This window comes from Saccopteryx leptura, chromosome 1, assembly GCF_036850995.1.
Source record: "Saccopteryx leptura isolate mSacLep1 chromosome 1, mSacLep1_pri_phased_curated, whole genome shotgun sequence".
Taxonomy (NCBI): domain Eukaryota; kingdom Metazoa; phylum Chordata; class Mammalia; order Chiroptera; family Emballonuridae; genus Saccopteryx; species Saccopteryx leptura.
Window position 1 is genome coordinate 248,908,798 of NC_089503.1, and position 24,467 is coordinate 248,933,264.

A 24,467-nucleotide genomic window follows, 5' to 3' on the forward strand; every position below is an offset into this window, starting at 1 on the left:
CTCACTTAGTAAAAGGAAATAATAATAAAATAAAATGGTTAATTGTATGTTATGTGAATTTTACCTCAATAAATTATTTATTTTTATAATTGTGGTCTTATAGAAAAATATTTTTTCTTTTTCCCCCATTTCCTGCTACACAAATCTCCTAAAACCTTTGCTTACATTAGGGTAGAAAAGCCATCTGTGGATCCATTCACGATGACTCTGTTTCCAACACTACTCCAAACCTGTAGAAGCTGCTTTTGCAATGAACTATACTACACCATTCACTTTTCCACAACTGTCTGATCTTTACAAAACTACTAAAGCAAGGACCCATATTTAGATATTTGCACAACCAATACATAAAATCATACTGTCCCTGTCACCCAGATGTCAGCAAAACCCAGAATTTATGAACAGCTCTTGTTCTAGGTCAAGCCTGTCTCAGATGTACATATAGGACTACACACTCCGCTGGTTCAAATCCCAGCTCCACAACTTACTGTGTGGCCTTAAGCCTATGACTAACTACCTAGGAGCTCCTTCATCCATAGACTAGGGACATCACCTTCCTCTGGGGCTTGTCTGGAGACTAAGTATCCATTTAACACAGTAAGCTAAGAACTCACTTGTATGAGTTCTCACTTGTAAGAAGTCACTTAGTGACTTATCTTGTATCCCAGGCTCTTTGTGTGGTGGCCTCACCTCCATGCACTCTCAGTGGACATCTCTGAGGACAAAACCATAGCCAGAAATAGAGGACTCTAGCAGGCAGCATGCAGAGCACAGCATCCAGCATTTGTCCTGAGTGAGTGAAGATGCTGTAATTCTGAGAACAGGCTCACAGCAGCACTCTGGCCCTAGCCACACAACTTCTGCAAGAATTGGTCACACAAATAAACCTAGAAACATGACTTTTTTTGTTACAGAAAAACCAGCCATCTGCCAAAAGGGTTCAGACAAAAACACATGCTGAAATTTGAAAATCTATACCTAAAATGGGAAAATTTTGCTGTATTAAGTGATACTTCAAGAAACTGGACCAGAACAAAAACCCTCAATCCCAAACCAGTTTTTGACATGACTGCTGGCTGCTCAGGATGGTAAGCTGCACACGTGCTCCTCTAAAGGGCAGCACCTCAGGGCCTCACCCAGGAACAAGGCGATCAAAGAGGAGCCCAGCATGCTGCACTGCCTGTGGAAGACATGTACAAGCACACGCATCCTCCAGCCCCTCGTCCCACGTGAGCAATCCCACGGAACCTGAAAGGTCAGGGCACCCTTGGAGAGGCCCTCTGCCTTTCAATGCCCCAGTGTGTGTGAGGATGCTGTAACCAGCAGGGACAAGTCCTACAGTCAGAGGTTGCCTGCCCCCTGCCCTACCAGGACAGGACATAGGAGTGGAACACCTCAGAGCCTCAGTATAGAAAGGGCCCTGAAGTCTGGACACAAGGCCCAGGTGGGTACTGTTCAGGTAAGGGCTGAGAGAGGTGCTGCCCCAAGCAGTCACCTCTTCCCCAGGGGCCCCTTTAGAGGGAGCACTTGTGTACCTCCCCATCATCCATGTGAGAGGTCTGAGGCCCTCACAGGTTGCAGAAGCCATCACAGGGAAAGGTCCCAGCTGAGGCAGGAACACCAAGCACCTCACCTCTCTCCAACCTCTTGGGAGAATCTGAAGACCAGCAAAGATCCCCAGGGCCAGGAGAACGGGTGCTAAGACCCACTGGCCATCTCTGTGGTACTATCCAGCTTCAGTATGGCGCCCCTTATCCCTGGGGTAAGCTGGAGCCACTGGGAAGACCCCTGGGGACAACATGAAGTGGAGTGAACACTGCCAGGGCCCGAGCAGACACTGCCAGAGCCCAGCTGGCTGCAGACACGCCTCTGGGAGGAAAAAAAAAGGTCTGTGCATCAGGGACCAGACAGGTCTTAGGGGACACAAAAGCTTGCTGACCTGTGGGACTCAAAACGGCTTCTAAATCTCAAAAGAATTTAATGGAAATCCAGAGATGAGCTTAACTGGCTTCAAGGACTCCATCATCACCACTGCCCACCCCTAGTTCCAATGCACAGGGCCGCTGGCACTTTCTGCAAATGGATTCACCCCCACCAATCAGGGAGCTACTTTCATCATCCCTTTCCATAGGCTCCTCATAGGGAACTGGAGAGCCCGGTAACAGCAGCCCCAGGACTGAGTCCCAGCACCAGTCTCTCTGCCTCCACACTCCTTGGCTTGGCCTCCCTAAGCAGGTCCTTGGAAGAGTGCCCCCAAAGGCTTAGCATTTCTTCTGCATCTCCCCCAGGTCCCCCCTGCTGAAAAGACACGGGGAGCCTTGGCTTGCACAGGCAGGCTGGGCTCTGCTCTCAAAGGTGGCTGGTCACTAGGACTCTAAGGCATCAATTCCATGAAAGCCTTGGGTGACCCAGGCTTCTGAGAACTGGGCCCCTGGGGGTCGTAGAGTTGAATGCCACTGAGCTGCACTTGCTGAAATGTCCTTCAGCTCCCTGTGGGGCAACACACCTGAGCACCATTCCCAGAGGTCCTTGACACCAGGTGGTTCGCAGAACAGCCGGGTATAAACAAGGAATTCATTAAGGGAGTGGTGGCATCCCCAGGCCTCATGGGGGAATGTCCTGTCTGGAAGACAGGGGAGCTGCCTGCAGTAAGTCTAGCTGTACCTGTAAAAAAATACCCAGCCACAGTCAAAGTACCTCCATGCCAGGAAAGGTCACCATGGCTTCTTGGTGGTGTCTGTGAGAAGGAGCAGAAGCAGGTTGCTAAGAAAGCTCTTTTTAAATTTTTAATTATTAGGCTTAAAAAAAACAAAAAAACAAAACCAAACCAAAACTATGGTCTGAATGTGTTCCTGCTCCCCCAAAAGTTCACATTAAAATCCTAACCCCCAAAGGTGATGGTATTAGAAGGCAGGGCCTCTGGGAGGTGATTAAGTCCTAACAGTGAAATCCCAATGAATAGAATTAGTGCCCTTATAAAAGAGGCCACAGAGCTCTCACCCCTTCCTCCACGTAAGGACACAGCAAGAAGTCTGTGACCGGGAAGAGGGGCTGAACTTGGACTTCCAGCCTCCAAAACTGTGAGCAATAAACTTCTATTGTTTATAAGCTACACAGTCTGTTGTATTTTATAATGGACTAATGGTTACTAATATACATTCATTGTAGACGTTTAGAAAATATACATGAAGTGCCTGACCAGGTGATGGCGCAGTAGATAGAGCGTTGACATGGGATGCTGAGGACCCAGGTTCAAAATCCTGAGGTTGTTGGCTTGGACATAGGCTCATCTGGCTTGAGCGCGGCTGGGTCAACGGCTTGAAGCCCAAGGTCACACTGGCTTGAGCCCAAGTTCGCTGGCTTAAGCAAGGGTCACAGACTCAGCTGGAACCTCCCCCACCCCCACCCCCACCCCCGGTCAGGGCATGTATGAGAAGCCATCAATAAACAACTAAGAGAGCCGCAACTACGAGTTGATGCTTCTCATCTCTCTCCCTTCCTGTCAGTTAGTCTGTCTGTCTGTCTCTCTCTCTCTTATGTTTCCTGTGCGTGTGCCCTGACCGGGGAATCGAACCCACAACCTTGTCGTTTTGGGATGACAATCTTAACCAACTGAGCTAACTGGCCAGGGTTTTATTTCTTTTTTTTTTTTTTTTAAGTGAAAGGAAGGGAGATAGTGAGACAGACTCCCACATGCACTCCAACCGGGATGCACCCAGCAACCTCCATCTGGAGCTGATGCCCTGCCATCTGGGGCCATGCTCACAACCAAGCTATTTTTAGTGCCTGAAGTCAATGCTCAGACCAATCAAGCTATCCTCAACACCCCGGGCCAATGCTCAAACCAGTCAAACCACTGGCTGTAGGAGGGGGAAGAAAGAGAGAAGGGGGAGAGAGCAGATCGTTGCTTCTCATGTGTGCCCTGACCAGGAATTGAACCTGGGACATCTATATACAGAGCTGATGCTCTATCCACCGAGCCACCACCCAGGGCCTTAACTTGATTTTTCATTCAATGATATTAAGAACTCCCCTCCCCTGCCCCAGGTTATCAAAAAGCCCATTCAGGAGATGCACCATAACTTTATCTAACTAAAGCACACCAACTATTGGACATTTAGGTAATTTCCAGATCTTCGCCACTAGTCACAGTGAGTGACTAACCCTCTAGGACCATCCACGGAATCTAGTCCTATCACAACACGTCACTGTTAACTCAGGGACCATATACACTTTCAGGTGATACCTGGAGAGGCCTCATTCACTTGCAATCCCACCTGCCATTGGTGTCTCCATTTTCCAAGTCCCCATCTTCCTTAAGAGAGGCGAACAAAACACTTTGCCCACCAGCACTCTAGTGTGGAAGTCTCCGCTACCAGTGATCCCAGCATTCTGTCACCCATGTGTCACTGGTTCTACTTCCTCTTTTGTGAATTGTGCGTCCTTCCTGTGGTCACTTTCATGATCCTACCTTGTTTTTGAAGTACACCTCGATGGGCATGATGAAGCCAGCGTAACCCGACTCCTCCACTTTGTACGGGGGCTCCTTACACACTAAAAAGAAAGGGAAAATGCATCTGTCAGCTTCCTGTCCATTCAAAGGCCCAGCCACCAATAGGGCAGGCCTGCCACCCTCTTGCATCTCCTCTCTGGGGCTTGCTGGTATCACAGGAGCATGGCTTTTCAGGAAGCCAGCTTCCCCTGTGAGTGTTGAATCCCGTGCCCAATTCCATGCCAAAGGGTTCCCAGGGAATCAAAGGGGCAGAAAGGAAAAGCTGACCCCAACACACCGTGGTGGGGAAGTGAGAGAGGACAGGAGATGAGCTAAGGCAGAGCAGTCAGAGCCGACCACAGGTCACACAAGTTCACCTGACTCAGGGCAGTGAGTGTGACACGGGTAAAGTGGGGGACCCAGCGGGTCCCTGGTCTACCAGGCAGGGCAGTGCACGCTGAAGCCTTCACCTGCTTCCACTGCTCACTCAAACAGGTGAACTAGTGCCAGGAGATGGACATAGCCTGGGCTCAGTTGGGACTCTCTCCTGAGTCCATCTTAGCACCTAACAAAAGCATTCCCAAATATCTGAGTGATAGGAACAGAGACTTATTTAACCTCAGCAATTAAAAAAAAAAAGTTGAAACTCTGAAGAACAGCAGAGTATAAATAAAATAATCTCCAACAATCCTACCCTCCAGAATGTACTGTCAATGTTTTGACATATATGCTGTCATTATGCAAGAAACATGAAAATATTACTCTCCTGCTTTTAAGAAAAAAATCAGAACAGTACAGATCAAATTCCCCCTGTCCTCCACTACTGGAAGACAGGAAAAATCCTGCTAATTCTTAAAACCTTTATGTATATTATGTTGACATCAGTCAGACAATTCTTAAATGGGCCAGAAATTGCTGGAAAACAATACATAAAATGTAATAAAACATGACTCTTTTAAATTATAACATTTTAAGATTTTTCTTTAAAAAATATTTTTTCTGGCCCTCCCTGGTTGGCTCAGTGGACAGTGTTGGCCCGGCGTATGGATATCCCAGGTTTGATTCCCACTCAGAACACACAGAAAAAGCGACCATCTGCTTCTTCCCTTCCCTCTCCCTCTTCCCCTCCCACAGCCAGTGGCTCCTCCAAGCATCTGCCTCAGGTCCTAAAAATAGCTCTGTTGATTGAGCATCAGCTCCACACAGGGGTTGCTGGCTAGATCCTGGTTGGGATGCATGTTGGAGTCAGTCTCACTATCTCCCCCCTCTTATTTAAAAAAAAAAAAAAAGACCCAAAAAGTGTGTGTGTGTGTGTGTGTGTGTGTGTGTGTGTGTATATATATATATATATATATATCTTTTTTCAGCTCTCAAATGTCTAATGTATTTCACTTATCCAAAGAAAACCAACAGGCAGAGTAGGCTTGGAGTCATTCGTGACCCTGCAGAGCAGAGCTGACCAGACAGCCTTTTATGGACCCGAATCTGCAAACCCCAGAAGAGCAGAAGAGAGGCTTTGTAGCTCAGTCTTGGGGAACCCCTCCTAGCACAGACCTAGGCCCCAAACCTCTATTCCAGCTAATCCTCTTCTGTTCCTTGGATATACTCCATGGATGCTAGACAGGCAGCTCAAATACAGCCTTCCCCAAACCACCTACTCATCCCTTCCTAAACCTGCACCTCCCCCAGGGTCCCACAACTTAGAACCCAGGTTGTCTAACACTCACCCAAGGACTGAGGACTACCAGACTCCTCCCTCTCCCATAGATCACCTGTTGCCAAGCACTATCAGGTCCACCTCCAAACTGCTCTGCCTAGCACCCTGTGCCTCTCGTGATGGTCATTACCTCATGCCTCACTAGCTGTCCTGCCTCAAGTTCACTCCTGGACATCTTCTACACAGGCAGCAGGAATGACTGTTCTGAACTGTAAACCTGACTGCACCCTGATAGCTCCCACTGCCCTCAGGACCAACTTCAAGCCCCTCCAATGGGCCTGCTGGGCACTTCATCACCTCCATCCTCATCTCCTGACAGCTCAACCTCAGGTCCTAAGATCCAAATCACAGTTTATTTCCTCTAAGACCCCTGCTCTGAGCCCCAGCCCCCATTTCCAGGTCATGTCCTCCCCCCCCCACAGGCCTCCAGTGCCCAGTGTCAATCACAGAACTTCCATGCTTCCTCTGGCCATCTTTTCCAATCCCTTATCAGCTCTGTCTCACTCACTGTCACATCCCCAGGGTAAGGACCAGGGCCAGACCTTTCAAAAACATTCAATAAGAATCTGTCAAATACTGCTGAGAGGGTCACATGCCTTGCCTCCCTCAGGTTCTCCACCAAAGTAAGGGGATGGACCAGGAACAAGAAGTGACCTGAACTGGGAGGCCAGATCATAGCCTGCCTCTCTCTGAGCCTCTGGATCCTATTTGAGCAGACCGAGAGAACAAGCATGAAAACTGTCTGTCTGGTGCCTTGCCTGACCTCACCAACCATGAGCGCCCTGAGTCCAAGTCTAGCACAGGGCTGGGCACCTGGCAGGCACCTGAATACCTGCTAAATTAATCTGAATCCAGGAAGGAAAGTGGAAGTGGTGCAGAGAGGAAAGGTGGCCTGTCTTCACTGCACAATCCCCCATAGCAGAGGGACACATGAAAGGCAGGGCAAGAGAGGGGCCTATAGATTTACTCCCAATTCCACCCCCCTGACCTCATCCTCCCAACCCACCCCCAGTCTAACTCCCACTTGCCATCAAGGTCTCAAGTCAAGGCCCATCTCTCTGACTTCTGCTGAGGATAGTTATCTTTCCAGGGATACGGGATACTTGTCATAGCTGATCCCCAGGTCCCTGCCAAACAACAAACCCTTGAAGGAGAAGATCCTGTTGTGTGTTTCCCAATCTCTCTCCAAAAGCCTATCACATGATAAGCACTCCAAGGCTGAAAAACCTCTATCCTTTCAGAGATGGGGAAGAGAGACCAACCAGATGCCCACAGAGACCAAACTGAAACAAATATGATATGAAATAAAGCTGGTAAAGAGGAAAGGGAGGTGATGTGAACACTGGACAAACTTCTGGAAGCCAAAAAGTAAATGACAACATGCTGGCAAGCAAACAGGAAAAGGAAGCTGTAGCCCAGAACATGCCATGGGGCACTGCACGGCAGGCAAGAGCCCAGCTAGTGCCAGATCCCCAAAAGGCTAGAGGTGTCGCATCGACGATTCAGTGAGGGGCAAGAGAGAAGCTGGAAGAGGGAAAGAGAAGAAGAGAGGGAGTGATGCTAATGGTGAGCAAGAAGCTTATCTATGTGTGGGGCGATGAAAATGTTCTAGAATGAGAGAATGGTGATGGTTGGACAACTTTATGAATACAATAAAAGCACTGAATTGTACACATTAAAAGGGTGAATTTTGGCCCTGGCCGGTTGGCTCAGCGGTAGAGCGTCGGCCTAGTGTGCGGGGGACCCGGGTTCGATTCCCGGCCAGGGCACATAGGAGAAGCGCCCATTTGCTTCTCCACCCCCCCCCCACTTCCTCTCTGTCTCTCCCTTCCCCTCCCGCAGCCAAGGCTCCATTGGAGCAAAGATGGCCCGGGCGCTGAGGATGGCTCCTTGGCCTCTGCCCCAGGCGCTAGAGTGGCTCTGGTCACAGCAGAGCGACGCCCCTGAGGGGCAGAGCATCGCCCCTGGTGGGCGTGCCGGGTGGATCCCGGTCGGGCGCATGCGGGAGTCTGTCTGACTGTCTCTCCCTGTTTCCAGCTTCAGAAAAATACAAAAAAAAAAAAAAAAAGGGTGAATTTTATCATGTGTGACTTTTATCTTAGTAAAGCAGTTTTTTGTTTTTTAAGAAAAAAGCCAGCCTGACCAGGCGGTGGCGCAGTGGATAGAGCGTCGGACTATGAAGGATGTGAAGGACCCAGGTTCAAGACCCCGAGGTCGCCAGCTTGAGCACGGGCTCATCCGGTTTGAGAAAAGCTCACCAGATCGCTGGCTCGAGCAAGGGGTTGCTCAGTCTGCTGAAGGCCCATTGTCAAGGCACATGTGGGAAAGCAATCGATGAACAACTAAGGTGTTGCAATGTGCAACGAAAAACTGATGACTGATGCTTCTCATCTCTCTCTGTTCCTGTCTGTCTGTCCTTGTCTAGCCCTCAATCTGACTCTCTCTCTGTCTCTGTATATAAAAAAAAAAAAAAAAAAAAAAAAAAAAGCCAAATGGCAACGCTGTACTAAACATCCCTGGATTCATCCTGCCACCCACCACCACCCAAGGAACAAGCAGCTTCAAGTTTCCCTCTGGGGAAATCCAGATCGTTCATGTCTAGGGAGCAGTCAACTGTCTGTAGGAAGCTAAAGCCTACAGTATGAAGACTGGACCCAGAATGAAGTCCTCCTCATCTAGGAAATTTGGAGGTCCAGCTCCCTAACCAGAAGCCTGCTGGTCAACAGAACCCATCCTGACCTAAATAGTGCTCAACAAGAGTTCCTACCTCCAGGAGCCCACAGAGACAGGAAGACTTTAAAGACCACAAGAAACCTTGGGAAAAGAAAAAACAAAACCAAGAAAGAATGTCTGATCAGGCGGTGGCACAGTGGATAGAGTCTTGGACTGGGATGTGGAGGACCCAGGTTCAAGACCCCGAGGTCACCAGCTTGAGCACGGGCTCATCTGGTTTGAGCAAGGGGTTACTCAGTCTGCTGTAGCCCCACAGTCAAGGCACATATGAGAAAGAAATCAATGAACAACTAAGGCAAGGGTCCCCAAACTACGGCCCGCAAGCCGCATGTGGCCCCCTGAGGCCATTTATCCAGCCCCCGCCGCACTTCTGGAAGGGGCACCTCTTTCATTGGTGGTCAGTGAGAGGAGCATAGTTCCCATTGAAATACTGGTCAGTTTATTGATTTAAATTTACTTGTTCTTTATTTTAAATATTATATTTGTTCCCGTTTTTTGCTTTTTTTTTACTTTAAAATAAGATATGTGCAGTGTGCATAGGGATTTGTTCATAGTTTTTTTTATAGTCCAGCCCTCCAATGGTCTGAGGGACAGTGAACTGGCCCCCTGTGTAAAAAGTTTGGGGACCCCTGAACTAAGGTGTCGCTACGAAAAACTGATGATTGATGCTTCTCATCTCTCTCTGTTCCTGTCTGTCTGTCCCTATTTATCCCTTTCTCTGACTCTCTCTCTGTCTCTGTGGAAAAAAACCAAAAAAACAAGAAAGAAAGTAGAGCCATTGTCCTCAGGTCCAAGATATGCCACGAAATGAAAATGAAGGAATAAAGACAGGGCTCTTAGCACAAATATAGCACTAAAATTTACTTCAATGCAAACACTAGAAAAGACCCAAGGAAATTTCCCAGAATGTAGAGCAAAAATATATTTTTTAAAAAAAGAGACACGAAGAAACAATTCGGCAGATTAAACAAATGCTAACAGCAGTTAACATTTATAAAGAATCTACTATGTACCAAGCATTACTCTCAGCACTTGATACATACTAAGTCATTTAATCCTTACAACAACCTGGAGGCGGATACAATTGTTTCCATTTTACAGATAAAAAGGTTTAGACCTAGATAAGTACTAAACATCCTAAAAAGAGAAAACAGCCTGACCAGGCGATGGTGCAGTGGATAGAGTGTTGGACTGGGATGTGGAAGGACCCAGGTTCAAGACCCCGAGGTCGCCAGCTTGAGTGCAGGCTCACCTGGTTTGAGCAAGGCTCACCAGCTTAGACCCAAGGTCACTGGCTCCAGCAAAGGGTTTCTCGGTCTGCTGAAGGCCCGCGGTCAAGACGCATATGAGAAAGCAATCAATGAACAATTAAGATATTGCAACGCGCAATGAAAAACTAATGATTGATGCTTCTCATCTCTCTCCGTTCCTGTCTGTCTGTCCCTGTCTAGCCCTCTCTCTGACTCGCTCTCTGTCTCTGTTAAAAAAAAAAAAAGAGAGAGAGAGAAAGAAAACAGATAAAATAAATAAATAAAAGGAAATTGTTAAAGCAACAAAAGAAATTTTCTGGAGCTAAATGAAGAACACAAAAGTCAAAAAATACCCCAGAAACAATGTTTTAAAAAATATCTTAAAATGCTTCTAAGAAAAAATAAGTGATCTACAATAGAACAAGAACCCAACTGCATCAGACTTTCCTGAAGACCACAAAGTAAATATTTTCAAAGTTCTAAATGACAGTAATTCTCAAACTAGAATATTATATTCAACCAAACTATCATTCCAGTGTGAGAACAGACTAGCACTTTCAAATATACTAGGAGTCAGTTTATTTCCCACACACCTTTCTTGGGAAACTGCGCAAGTAATCCATCTCCTTGGGACATCACGTGAGAAATTACTCCAGAAAAACAAGAAAATAAACCAAAACATAAGGTGACAAATAAATCCCCCAGGAGAACAGTAAAAAAGAGTGTCTCAGGGGGGTGGCTAAAAATGTGGCCTGATTACAAAAAGGAAGACAAGAGAGAACCAGAATGAAATATCCAGAGGGGAGAAAATCCATCAACTAAATGAAATGATTGAGAATGGAGAAAAGTAAAGGTATAATGGAGACACAATGCAACAAGAGAAAAAAGGAGAAGCAAAGGGGCATTTGCAAAGTCAGGGCCTGAACATGAAGCAAAGTAAACAGGGCTGAATTTTAACCAAGAACAATCAAGAAAGAACCCATTTGACCTTAACATGACCTTGAGTGTTCTCCTTTCAGTGGTCCAGAGTTCACAGAGAGGATGAATGAAATCCTAGCATCCTGACTAGCCTGACAGTGAACAGAGTCAATACTGTTCACTGGTTTCCAATTTTTAGTCCATTTCTGATCCAGGTGTGAAAGTCTGTTTTATTTTAGTTCAACAACCTTAACAATGTCAAAATGTCAAGGAGGGGTGTAAGATTCAAGGAAAGACAAGGGTGCTGATGTCTTTCTCTTCCTAAGCAGAAAGTCAGAAGATATTGACAAAAGCTGATAGCACCTATTGCACCCTTCCAGCACCAAGAAGACAGCAGTGAACTATAGCAAGACACAAATCTGATGAACAAGATAAGTAATATAAATAACATGTTAAGGTGGCACTAAAGAGGCCTAGGCCCATTGACTCATTGGATAGAGCATCAGCCCTGCATGCAGATATCCTGGGTTCAATCCCTGGTCAGGGCACACATGAAAAGTGACCATCTGCTTCTCTTCCCCTCTCTCTCCCCCTTTTCTCTCTCTCTTTCCCTCTCACAGCCACTGGCCCAACTGGTTCCAGCATCAGCCCAGGTGCTGAGGATAGCTTGGATGGTCCAAGCATCAGCTTCAGGCACTAAGGATAGCTCAGTTGATTTGCACATTGGCCCAAGACAGGGGTTGCCAGGTGGATGCTGGTTGGAGTGCATGCGGGGAGTCTGTCTCTCTAACTCCTCTCCTTTCACTTGAAAAAAAAATGGTGCTAAAGAAAAATATAAAACAGAAAAAAAGGCTAGAAACATGTGGCTGTTTAGGTGTTTTCAGCAAAGAAACTATGAGTTAGACCTGGCAGCCAGAGGGCTTCCTAAAAAGGGTGAAAGGGAGCTTTTGTGAAGGATCCAAAAGGTAAGCAGGTTTGCTCATTATTAAAGATCACAAAGACAAGCACCACAACATGAATCACTTAACTATAAAACATTTAGAGCAAATGATAGATAAAAGGAGTTGCAAGCTTATAGTATAAAGTCTAGCCTTTTATGTTCCTAAGTTAACATTTTTTAAATTTGAAAATCAAGAACTGTCCTAGCCAGATAGCTCAGGTATTTAGAGCATTGTCCCATTATGCAAAGGTTGCAGGTTTGATCTCTGGTCAGGGCACATACAGGAACAGATAGATGTTTCAGTTTCTCTCTCTCTCTCTCTCTCTCTAAATAAATAAATAAATAAATAAATAAATAAATAAATTTTAAAAAATTAAGCCTGACCTGTGGTGGCATAGTGGATAGAGTGTCAACCTGGAATGCTGAGGTTACTGGTTCAAAACCCCAGGCTTACCCGGTCAAGCCACATACAAGAAGCAATAAATGAACAACTAAAGTGAAGCAACTATGATCTCGCACCCTCTCTCTCCTCCCCTAAAATCAATAAATAAAATCTTCTAAAAATATTTTAAATATGATTTTTCAAAAAAAATAAAAATCACTAACTAAGAAGCCAATTCACTTTCACTAACTTAAGGTGTTCAAAAAAGACACAACCCAGAAAGAACTAGAAAGATTGCCCCTGGAGTGGTGTGACCAGCAATAACATGGGAAATGGAAACTTCCCACCTGGCACATTTCTATTGAGTTTGTTATGTGTATATGCTTGATTTAAAAAATACTTTTTAAATATATAACATATAATTTCAGAGCCTAAAGTCCTGTAAGAAACTCACTCGCTCTTTAAACTGACCCATTTTTCACTGAAAACTGGCAAAGTATAATCCAACTAAGTTTTGTTCAACATAACAAATAGCCAACGGGGCATTTACTATTTCACACGTTTTGTGCAGACTTGGCAACAAGCACAATTCAACTAATTTAAACTGCCTGCAAACTGACACTTGAAGAAAGTAGACCTCACTCATCACCCATTTTCTTGGAGTTTAGAGCTGTCTCTGCTGCTTCCACATACCCATAAATAAGCTGGTTACTGGGCCTCTCTGACCCTCAGTTTCCACATCTACCTGACAGGAATTCTGGGACATACACTGTGACTGGGCTGTCATGAGCAGAGCACACAGACCAGTGAGTGCTTGACAAATGCAGATCATTATTAATATAATTTCTAGTAGCTGCTTGGTTACTGACCCTGTGGGGACAAAGATGAAAGATAGTTTAAAGGTGAATAAAAATCAACATCCTGGGCTCACTGAGAGAAAAGGGAACAGGACAGGCAAGGGAGATGGAGAAAGAGCTGGAGTGCAAGCTGCTAGGGAAACAAAGTGAGCCCAGCACACCAGAAAGGGGTAGCCACAGTTTCTACTCTGCTGTCAGAGCTCAACAGCAGCCACAGAGGACCCCCAAGTGAACGGGCATGGCTGAGTGCCAACAGAAACAGGCAGCACTACCAGATCCTCATGCCAGTATGCAGACTCCTGCTTTAAAACACAGGAGCCTTACCTGGCTCCCTTGAGCCTGTTTCCCCATCCATAAAAGAAGGTTGTGTGGAAAATGAATTGAGACCCTGCAGGAAGTGCATGATAGGCAGCATGTATTACCTATTATTATTATTAGGTATTTTATAGATATCTGCTGTTGTCAGTAACATGCCTGCTTTCCTCCAAGAGGCTAAGAGAAGAAGGAGGAGGAGGAGCAGACTTCTGAGAGGAAAAATTAGGGAAATAAACAGCTGAAAGCTGATGGAAGAAACCATAAGAAAAAGAAATGACTACCACACCACTAGAAATCTCAAGTTGCCTTGCCTTCTAAACCAGAAGTTTCTGCTTCTGTAACATAAGTCATCTCCCCACAACCATCAGCCACTTGCTGGCCCAGGCCAGGATGTGCTCCTGCTTCTGCTCGAGGCTGTCCACACTGGCTCCCAGCTCAGCTGTGGGACCCCGAACCCTGCACCACAGGCAGAGGGGTCAGCAGCACAGCAGCGGCTCCCCTACTTGAAGTACTTTGCTAGCAAAAAAGGCCTTTATCAACACAACCACTCCAGAAATATTTATTGAACCCCTGTGACACCCCAGTCTTCACACTAGGGACTCAGTGGTGAGAAAAGCGGGCATGGCCCCCACAGAGCTCACAGGACAGCCACGAACTATGTTCCCAAATGCCCCAGGAAGTGTTCTCTGCCCCATATACTGGGTGAATCCCCTCTCTCTGCCCTGTCAGACTGCCAGGTCACAGGAAATCAGAATCTTTGTGAAAACATGAATGATGCATTTCTGCTCATCAAACATCAGTCTGAGGTGACACAGGAAAGGAAGACAGTGGTGAAATGAGCACCTTTTATGTTTTTGTTTTTCTTTCCCCCAACAAATATCACGATTTCTTAAAATGGCACCTCTGATCAAATGTAGGCCCAATAAGCAATTTCCTGATTACTCACCAAGTGGGGGCAAAATTCACCTTTTCCCACCCACTGGCCACTGACTATATGTTTTCTCTGGAGATTTCTTAGGATCCCAAGTCTAAATAATGACACAAGAAACAGTTATCAACTCCCTTGGATTTTCCCTCCTACGAACTTGACGGCTAAAGGAGAAGCAGAAGGGAGGGGGAGGACCTTTACAGGGTCAGAGAAGGCAGAATGCTGGCTGGGCAACTTCTCACCAACATGCTGAGGAGTGAAAGCCAGAACCTCAGAGTGTAAGCCCACTGCCTCTGGGAAAGGTGAACACCAGCTTTGCAAGGAGTAACTCTAATGGGTCAGTGTCACAGATACTTGGCTTTTTGGGGCTGTCCAGCTGGTGTATGTGGGGGTGGGGGGCAGGGGCCACTCACCACGCTTGGGTTTCGGGAAGCTGTCATGAAGCCGGAAGACCACCTTCTCCACGAAATGCTGGATTTCACATTGCTCAGGGCCACGGACAAACACCATCCAATCATGCGTGAACCCCTCTGTGGTGGGCTTCTTGCGCAGTTGGGCCCGGTGTCCCAGCTCTAACTTGACTTGGACAGTACACTGGTGGGAGAAAGAAGCAGGCACAGGGTCAGCACAAAGCCCAGAGCAGAAGACTGCCAGCTGTCCATGAGGAACAAGTACCATGTGCCTGCTTTACACAGCTTCCCTCCCCAGCAAGCCCAGGCCAGGCCCACGGCTCCTCTCCACCCTCCTCTTCGACCTCTCCATTCCCACCTCAGGGCCTCTGACAACAGTTCCCTCTGCTTTGGGTGCTCTTCCTCTAGGCCTTCCCATGGCAGGCTCCTTCCCATCACTGAGGTTTTGGGTGGACTGTCGGCATCTCAGGGAAGCCTTTACTGACCACCTAAAATAAAATCACCCACTTCCCATCACTCTTTGTCACATCCTGTCCTAGCATTTTTCACTATCAGAACTCATCTTGCTAATGGTTTATTCATCTGCTCTAACATTGGTTCCTCAGAGATGGCTCCTTGTCTGGAGCTGGATCCCCACCAGAACTTCCCAGAACACAACTATGCAACCCAAAGTGTGATTACCTCCTTCTACAGATGAGGAGCCTAAGGCTCCAAGAGTGCGCTGCCAAGCAGTGCATACAGGGGGTCAGCTGGTAGGGAAGACAGCCCAGACTCAAGCCTAGGTGTGTCACCCAAGGGTCTGCTCCCATAGCCACTCTGCCAGCTTGCCTCCCTGGTCAAGCCTACCACACTCCTTCATTAAAGCATCTTCATTCTCCCTCATCCTACAGAATGCCTCCTGGAAAATAGAGAATAGAAACCAGAGGTATCACCTGAGTCATCCACACAAATGGTGGCTTAATTTAAAAGCAGAATGGTAAGAATGGAGGGCAAGCGTAAAGCCACCTAGGACAGGTCCCAAGTGGACCTGCTGCCCTGGTAGTCAGGTGCCCTTCATGATGCTTTTGTCTGCCCCAAAATACAAGGTGGCTTATGCAGTTCTATTCCACTCTATGGACACAAAACTTCAAAGCACTGGCAACATCTGGCAGAGGGGGGTCTAAACACCACCAGGGAATCTCCTGTAAACAGCCATCTCCTCAGTAATAGCCACCCCACAATTCCCATAGACACAGCTTGACACAGTATCAAATGTAGGAATGATACAAAGAAAGCAAAGGCCAAGTGGACACTTGTTCCTAAGTGCTAAGATAACCAGAAGCAAGTCGTGGGTGGTGTGGATGCCACACTTTCCAGACAAAGCTCCCTAGTGATGACTTTCCAGCCCTCCCTTGATGGAACCACCCTCTTAGGTCCTAACCAGAAACCTCCCACTCTTCACTTTCCACCCTCTTTCTTACCCAACCACGGATGATGTGTATCCTTATGGCTGCAGTCCCTCTGTACCTGCCTCTTCAATGTGATTCAGCAACCTGTTCAGTCCCACCATCAGCATCCTCCACGCCCCCCTTCACCCTCCTCTCGCTGTTCAGTCATTGGCAATGAAAGCAGGGCAGACAGATCCTATCTTTCCCTGTTTCATAGCCTTCCATGGTTCAACACACCCTCGGAATAAAGTCCAAATGCCTCAACACACTGCCCCTCTCCCACTTGCATTTCCTCAAATCTGAGACACTCTAATTTTTCACTTTTTAACCCTTTGAGGTCATATTGTATCTTGCAGTCCATGTGTAAGTTTCACATACCAAGGGTCCCTTCCAAGGCACACACACACAAAGAAGCTGTTACTAAGTCGGTGATGTGCCCAAGAGGATCAGAACTGAGAAACAGAATATGTGCACCATCTCTGTTCCAACTTAGACGGACACTAGCACCCCAAAACACAGGGGACATCCACTCCTGCCTGCCTCTGATCCTTCTGGCTCACAGCCTAGGTGCCCTACTCATTTCCCTGCTGATCGAATTCCACTCATCTCTTAAGCCCCAGCTTCACTGCTACTTTCTCCAGAGCCCTTTCTGAATGCTGTGTGTATACAACCATTTCCATGGTGCCCACTTCATCCTGCCATTGCTCCTGGGCTGTCCGTTGCAGTCTCCCCATGACCAAATCTCATTCGTCCTTCTAACCTCTATCTTAGAACCACAGTACATGAGGCATCAACTATACTTAATGAATCAAACTAGAGGGCCTTTCTAGATCAATGAGTTCAATGTGTTGCTTTCCAAGAGGAACAGCCAATAAGGACAGTAGTAAAGATAAGAATGTGATGGATGAAGAGCTGATGAAGGCTCTGGGTACTTGGCAAGTAGCTGTAAAAAGAGAACAGAATGAATTCCCCTCACACAGGACAGTTCCTGTGGGGCTCCTTCGGAAAAGAGCAAGAACTTCCTGTACCAAATCTACTGGAGGTGGGGTGGGATGGAGCATTTAGATTTAACAAAACAGAAATGACAGTCAATTGTAGGCAATTGATGTCAGGACACATTATGTGAGTAAATGGGCCTGGGCAACCTGTATAGTCTGGGCTGAAGGCAGAAAAGGACAAACAAGCCTACATGAAGGCAACCAGAGGATGCAGCTGGAAAAGGAAGTTAAGTCAAGCCTGAAATAGGAGAACTCATGGGACCTCAGAGTGGATAGAGGAGAAGAGCTGAGGAGGCTCAAATAACTGACACCCAGGGAGCTGGGATGCTGCTGTGATGGTAGGAGGGGGTATTGGGGAAATTCAAGCAGAAATACCTCACCACAAGCTAGAGACAGGACTAAATGTCTGGATAAACATGTAATGCTCAAATCAACCATAAGTATGTCTGTAGAGTGCTACATATAGACAACATTCAACATAAGCAAACCCAAGTGATATTTACATTATCCTATCCTGAAAGGCAGTAATCACCATATACATTTCCACATATGTAAGAAACTCTGCCTTTGTCTCTAACCTGTTTCACGCTGAGAAACTGGGAGGCAATCCCTGGATCACTGAGACAGTTATAGGTGGAAAACTAAATATATATTATCACAACAATAATATACTGGCAAATGACTTTTTGTTCTTTGGAATTTAGACCTCTGTAATGAGACATCTCAGATTCTGTTATTCATCAATCCGGCTGCCTTCCCAGCATTTCTGATTATGTAGGGTTCCTATCCAGGGCACACGAGTGTCAAAGCAGTTATTGTGAAAGAATAAAGACCACAGTTCCACTGGAGAAGGGAAAATGGAAGCGCCAAAAATACACTCGAGAGGCTAAAGTAAACAAACAAGAAGATTCTGAAGCAGCCACTGGTCATCTCTGCAGCTGGCAGGCCATACCCAAAGCTTGCTGGCTGGCATCTGTGCCCTGGGGGCTGGCACCAACTCAGCCTTCACACCCCAGGTTCAAGGTGCCAATGACTATACAATGGGGCCCTCAGGAGAGGATCATTCTCCTGAATGCTGGAATCTTCTAAACAATAAAAATGGTAGAATAACAAAGACTCTGGACTCTTATATTAGAAGTCATCAATTCAGTAAGACATTCAAACTACACTGAGCTAGAGGTAAGCAAGAAGCTGAGTCCTGGCCAACTACTCTGATTTGTCAAGTCATAATTTATTATCATGGTTAAGCCAATTCCACCTCCAAAGATTCCACTGGCCCCCTTCCTTGCTCCACCTGTACTCCATCAATTGATTCATTGAAGCAAATCAGCTCTTTCACTAGGAAGGGTACCTTGCGAAAGAGGTTAACTGCTGGTTAGGTTAATCTGCCTTGGAATGAAGAACCTCACTGCTTGACTACATGGAGGCCCTTTGTGGAACCTTCTGGGTGGATGGCTGGAAGTGGCTCTGAGACCTAGCTTCAGTTACTGCCATGTCCCAGCATCTTGGGAGCCACTTTGTCACCCACTCCCCCAACAAAAGCCTGGAATATTCCAGGCCTGCCTTAACAAGGCAAGACTTCTAGGACATCATCCCAAGACTAGGGATGGAGATGGAGCAGCACAAAGACTCCAGGGGCCATCTGGGGACAGTCAACCTTGGGCAAAAGGGCCCAGTTGGGCACTGCCTTCTCTGTAGGCCAACTGGCTGAGGACATTTGCAACCCAAAGGCCAAACTCCAAAGTCCTGCAAGCCAAGCACAGATCCTGGAGGCAGCTCTCCAGGAACTTCTTCACTTGAGCACAGAGTCCCTCAACCCCATGTGGACTCAAGCTGCTCCCACCTGGCAAAGGGAAAGAGCCAGCCTGGTCCCAACAGCTCCACCCCTCAATGTGCTTTCTTCATCTATCCTTTACATACCCCACAAACCCTGTCCTCAGCCTGGGCCCCAGAAAGCAGATCTTTAACAAGTTTTTCTCTAAGATTTCCCCTGATTTTCTGGTGGGGATTCTCTTTAACAGATGCCCTTTCCTCCAGGAATTGGCATTTTAGTGAGTGCCATAATTATGCCTGGAGTTGGCTACTGCATCTAATTCCCTCAGCTGTGACAATTCACTCCCCTCCCAGGAGGAGAAAGCACCCAAAAGTGTTTTCCCTCAAGTCCAACGGGACCCCATGCTGGCTACATGGTCCACACATTACAGAAATGGGAAAAAGTACTGGTCACATAAAGCGATGGCAACACAAGACAAAATACTCTTTGCAGAACTTTTCCCCTCCAAACCCAGTGGGGGCTCTCAGAAGCAGCCACTGAATGAGAATGTGAGAAAGATAGGAAATAAAGGATGTCCCTCCGTGACAATCCCCTCTAGAGGAGGATAGCCTGCCCACAGATGGGGACAGTACTAAGCTGCCTGAGGCCCTAGTCTTCTAACTGTTGGCACACAGGGGCGTGGCAACCAGCACCTGCACCTCTCTTCTGGCTCTATCCAGCCTTGTCCTTTTCACCTGGGGCACAAGGTTAATGACAAAGGGATGAGACAGAGCTCAATGAATGCTCTCTGGAAACTCTCTAAAGATAAGTGTGCAGGTATGTGTATATACAAATACACCTACAATCATTAGTTTTCAGGTTACTGGCAGGACAGACCCTCACCAGCCTGCCATGAAAGCCTGAGAAAGGGCATATATTATATATGAATGAGATGCCTGTAGACCTGCAGATGGCACATATGCTGGATGTCTCCAAAGTTTTCCAGGGAGCAATTTGGGGAGATATTTTAAAAAATGCACACAACTCTAATAAAGGCAACTGTGGCCAAGCCAGGTGGGCCTGGTTAAAAGGGGCTGATACTTAGAGATACTTTTATTAACCAAGAGTAGGCAAAACTTGTGCAAAACTGTGTTACATGGACATAAAGGGGAACAGGACTCGGGTCCTTGCCCTCAAGTACTTTACAACATACTAACTTCAGGACAAAAACTTGGCATGCTAACTTTCCAAGAGATAGTTTCAGAGCCAGGTAGGGGAGAATCTGGTCACCCTCACATCAGTGCTCTGACCAATTCCAAGCATTTCTCTGCAAGGTCTCGGGGAAAGAGCAGACCTACCTAAGAATGCCACCAGGCCTTGACTCTTCTTGGGGCCTTCCTGGGCCTGCATTTCCACATCTGTAAAATGGGCCATCGCTGTTAGAAACAAACCTCCCCTTCCGGAACAACAGAGTATGGTCACAAACAGTTGCTCCCAAATTCAAACTCAGGAGAATCTTTTGAGGAATTTGCATTAATTCAACTGTGTGATTCAGTGGATTGGCCGCCCACCACAGGTGCCAAGCCGAGTGCTTCTGTGAAGGGAGGACACCCTGGTCCTTTGACTAACAAAACAAACCAGACACTGACACTGACACCAATTCTAGCTCCCCAGGCAAATCACGTACCCAGGCAGCCTCTCCCCATCCTCCCAGCATCTGCTCAGCCTTTAACTATGTCCTTTCCTTTCCCATCAACCTTGGAGATAAATCACATACCTAATGGGCAAATACCTGTCCCCCTCAAAGTAAGTGATCCCTTTTCCCCTGAGAAAATACAAGTCCCACAGACATTGTACGTGATAAATACAAGCTTGGGATCAGGACAGAGGAAACCAGACTTTTCTGACCTATAAGGAAAGATTTCGATGCTAAATTGGGAGACCAGAGCAAAATGCAGAATCACCTTTCTTAGCTGGGCTGAAAGTTCTAGAGAACAGAACAAGAAAGTATAGAGAAGCAAAGACTCTCAAAGCTGGTGGACCCTTAGGGGAAAGTCCTGTCATTCCCCATCAGACCGAGGCACTTATGGGTTTGAGACATCCTGGAGGAGAAAGGGAAGGCTGAGACTGCTGAACTGAAAGCCTTTGCTGGGCACTAGAAGTCATTCTGGAAAGGACTGCCAATTCACCTACTTGGGTACTCTCCCAAATTTGCATAAAACACAGCCAGGATGGAGAATAGGTCTACAGGGTGACACATACTTTCCTTTGGGACCAGTTCACTTGCAAATACTTCTGCAAGAATCTAGACCAGTTCTGTCCAACAGACCTTCCTGCCATCTCTGCTGCTGCCTCAATGAGGGGGCTGACAGGTCAGGAGTAGTTAATGTAGCTGGTGTGACTGGTGCACTGGCCTTTTCATTTTGGTCCTCTTTTATGTTTAGAGCCCCAGGTGCTGGTGGCCACAGCACTGGGCAGTGCAGATCTCACTCTGTCAAGTGTGAGCCCTAGTCCACTGTCACAGACCAAGAATGCAACCTATTCTCACCATTCTACTCACATAAATGACAACCATCCAAGGGAAATGGGCACACTGGGCCTAAGACATCTTCCCAGAGGAACAGAAGGTGGGGTTAAAGGTGGGACCGATAGTCCATGCCTGTGTGGGGTCCAACAAGCCCTTCTAGAGACGGGCTTTGTTGAAAGCAGATACTAAAGTGTATTTTGTTTTGTTGTTTTAACTCAGGCAACAAGCTCTGTCCCTTCAAGGGAAATGAACTCATACCACTCTGTAGAACTCCACAAGTCAACTGTGATAAACTCTTCCTTCCCTCTGAAGAGAAAGGTAGTAACACCAAAACCACAAGGGAAATCATGGTGAGAAGGTGCCACAAACACAAGCCTCAATGATCCTGTGCCACCACAGGCAGCCAGGATAGGCAGGGGAAAGGTCTCCTGCCCTATACCCCTGAAACCTCACAAGACAGAGCACTTTACCAGACAGAGCCGCCTCAGTGGCGCCAGCAGCCAGGGACGCCCCAACCTGCCCTTGCTAACAGCGGAGATTTCAGCTGCCACCCCCACAGTCCCACACCGCCTTTCCTGGCCTTGAGCCCCTGGAAGCCAGGGACAGCAAGGGAGGATGAAGAAATAAATGATCCTATGCTAGGGGCCAGTGTCCTGGAGTTGAGGAGGGGAAGGGGCCTTGGTACTCAAGAGAAAATGCAGAGCTGGTGAAGGGGAGACTAGAGGCCAAAAAGGCCGCAGGTTTACCAGAACTGACAGAATTGGTTCTGTTTCCAGAAGGAAGGGAGAGGGGCCTTGGAGTGAGTTTACAGAGGTTAGGGAACCACACAGGATTTGGAGCAGGCTCTATGTGGAGGCTCTAAGATGCTGGGGAAGGAGGGAAAACGAGTTGTGTTGGGAGAAGAGGGCTGAAAGTCACAGCATAAGGGAATAGTGGAATAAAGTACGGGACTTTGAAAGTAAGAAGAGAGGCACTGGGATTCTAGGAAAACGCAGGTGTGTGAAGGGAGGTCAACGAAGGTTAGGAACCAAACTGATGAGAGATCCGGATTTGGGGGGGGGGTAGAATTGCACAAACCAGGGCCTCAGCGTCAAAGAGGGTCCAAGCTTGAGGGAAGTGAGGCATTTCGTGCCTGATGGGTACGGGGACTCCAGGTCAGAGCAGAATCCGCCCCTGGACCGTGTCTAAGAGAAAAGAGTCTGAAGGTGAAAGAGACAGCCCCCAAGACACTGGGTATTCAGGGAGACTGACCAGGGCCTGAAAAAGAGGGAGCTGAGGCAGCAATCCCAGGTCTAAGGGGGGCGGGGGGGGGGAACGGAGATGCTCAAATGCAGGCTGGGGTCCTTGTGGGAAAAGACCCAAGCCCCCGGCCAGGGTTTGAGGTGAAACAGACACTCAAGCTGGGGCAGGAGCAGAATCAGAGGGGCGAGAGGGTTCAGGCCTGGAAGAAGGCTTCGGGTTGGAGGAAGGAGAGGGTTGTGCAAAGCAAGGTCCCAGGGATTCCAGGAGGACTCAACGCCAGCCATGGCTTAAGGGAGAGAAAAGGCAGCAGGCTTGGGACTGAGGGAGTTTGAGAGGACTCAAGTCCAAGGGTCCAGAAAGGAAAGGAGACACAGACCAGACTGAATCCAAAGGAGAAAGGTATTACAGGCTGGGTTTGAGAAATTTGAGGGGACCCCAGAGGCGCCTGTGGGGAAGCTGGGCTGGGGTCCCAAGGGATGTCCCAGGGGACTCTGGGTTGGGCCAGGGTCCCAAAAGACGCCCCCAAAAGGTCTGGGGCGCCTGTGGGATCTCTGGGCTGGGTAGGGTTCCCGAGAAGCGTCCGACAGGGTTCTGGGCCGGACTGGGGTCACAAGAGGCATCTCAAGGGGCTCTGGGCTGGGCCCGCCCGGGGTTCTCGAGGGTCCCAGGCGCTCCAGGCAGGCCCGGGTCGCGGATGGGGGAGGGGCGTCCCTGCCCCACATAAAGACCCGGGGAGCGGCGGGCGCACACAAAGCGGAGCGGGCGGGCACCAAGCGGGGGCGGGGAGGCCGGGACCCAGAAGGGCCGGACGGCCGGGCGGAGGGAGGGAGGAAGGGGGCCGGGCGGACGGCGCGGGCTGCGCTGGGGCGGCGCGGCCGCTCCCTCACCTGATTGTCCATGGCTGCCGCCCAGCCCCGCCCCCGGGCCCCGCGTCGCTCGCCGCCGCTGCTGCCGCCGCCGCCGCTCAGCGCCTCCCCTCGGCCCTCATTGTCTGTCAGGCGCCGCCGCCGCCGCTCCCGGCCACCCGCCCGCCCGCCAGCCCCGCGGAACCGGAAACCACCGCCAGCCCGGGTCGCTCACCGACCCCGGGCCCCCTCCACCGACTTGGGCCCGCCACCCCGACTGACAGCCCCCTGGACCAATCAACAGCGCGGGAGGCCTCCCGTGGGGCCGGTCTTCCGGCGTGGCTCAGGCCGGCCAGGCGGCTAGCTGAAGGATGAAGTCCTTGGCCAATGGGAGGCCCGGACCGAGGGGCGGGAGGAGGGAGGCGCGAGGCGAACTCCGCCGAAGGAGTGCGAGGTGTGCGCTGCACGTGGAGGGGGGCGGGGGCGGGACGGGCGCGCCGCGCCGCGCCTGCGCACTGCGGCCCGCAGGGGGCGCTGCCTGGCGCCTGGAGCTCTGCCCGGACCGCGCCTCCCCAGGCTGGAAGTGTGGGAGCGGGTTCTCGCTCTGAAGAGGGAGCCCCCAGAACCCTCTGGTTTTCTGTTCGCGTAGTGCTACTATGTGATGGAATGAGCTTTGGAACTGCAGATTAATTTTCCTATTTTTGAACGCCTCCGAGGCCAGCCTAGTCAACTG

General features: G+C 48.5%; 1 protein-coding gene across 5 annotated transcripts in view; it reads right to left on the reverse strand.

Annotated features, from left to right (window-relative positions):
* Window positions 1-24,001, reverse strand: part of MLLT1 (MLLT1 super elongation complex subunit) — a 75,294-nt gene extending 51,293 nt beyond the window's left edge. The window contains exons 1-4 of one of the 5 annotated variants that reach the window (XM_066345071.1): window positions 23,777-23,998; window positions 20,479-20,538; window positions 14,946-15,126; window positions 4,472-4,554 (exon numbers count right to left, since the gene is read on the reverse strand). In XM_066345071.1, coding sequence (XP_066201168.1) covers window positions 4,472-4,554; window positions 14,946-15,042 — 180 coding nt within the window. In that variant the 5' untranslated portion in view covers window positions 15,043-15,126; window positions 20,479-20,538; window positions 23,777-23,998. Of the gene's footprint in view, window positions 1-4,471; window positions 4,555-14,945; window positions 15,127-20,478; window positions 20,539-23,776 lie in introns of all 5 variants that reach the window. The other 4 variants (XM_066345081.1, XM_066345098.1, XM_066345062.1 and 1 more) reach the window with 4 other exon arrangements.
* Between the last annotated feature and the right edge of the window lie 466 nt (window positions 24,002-24,467).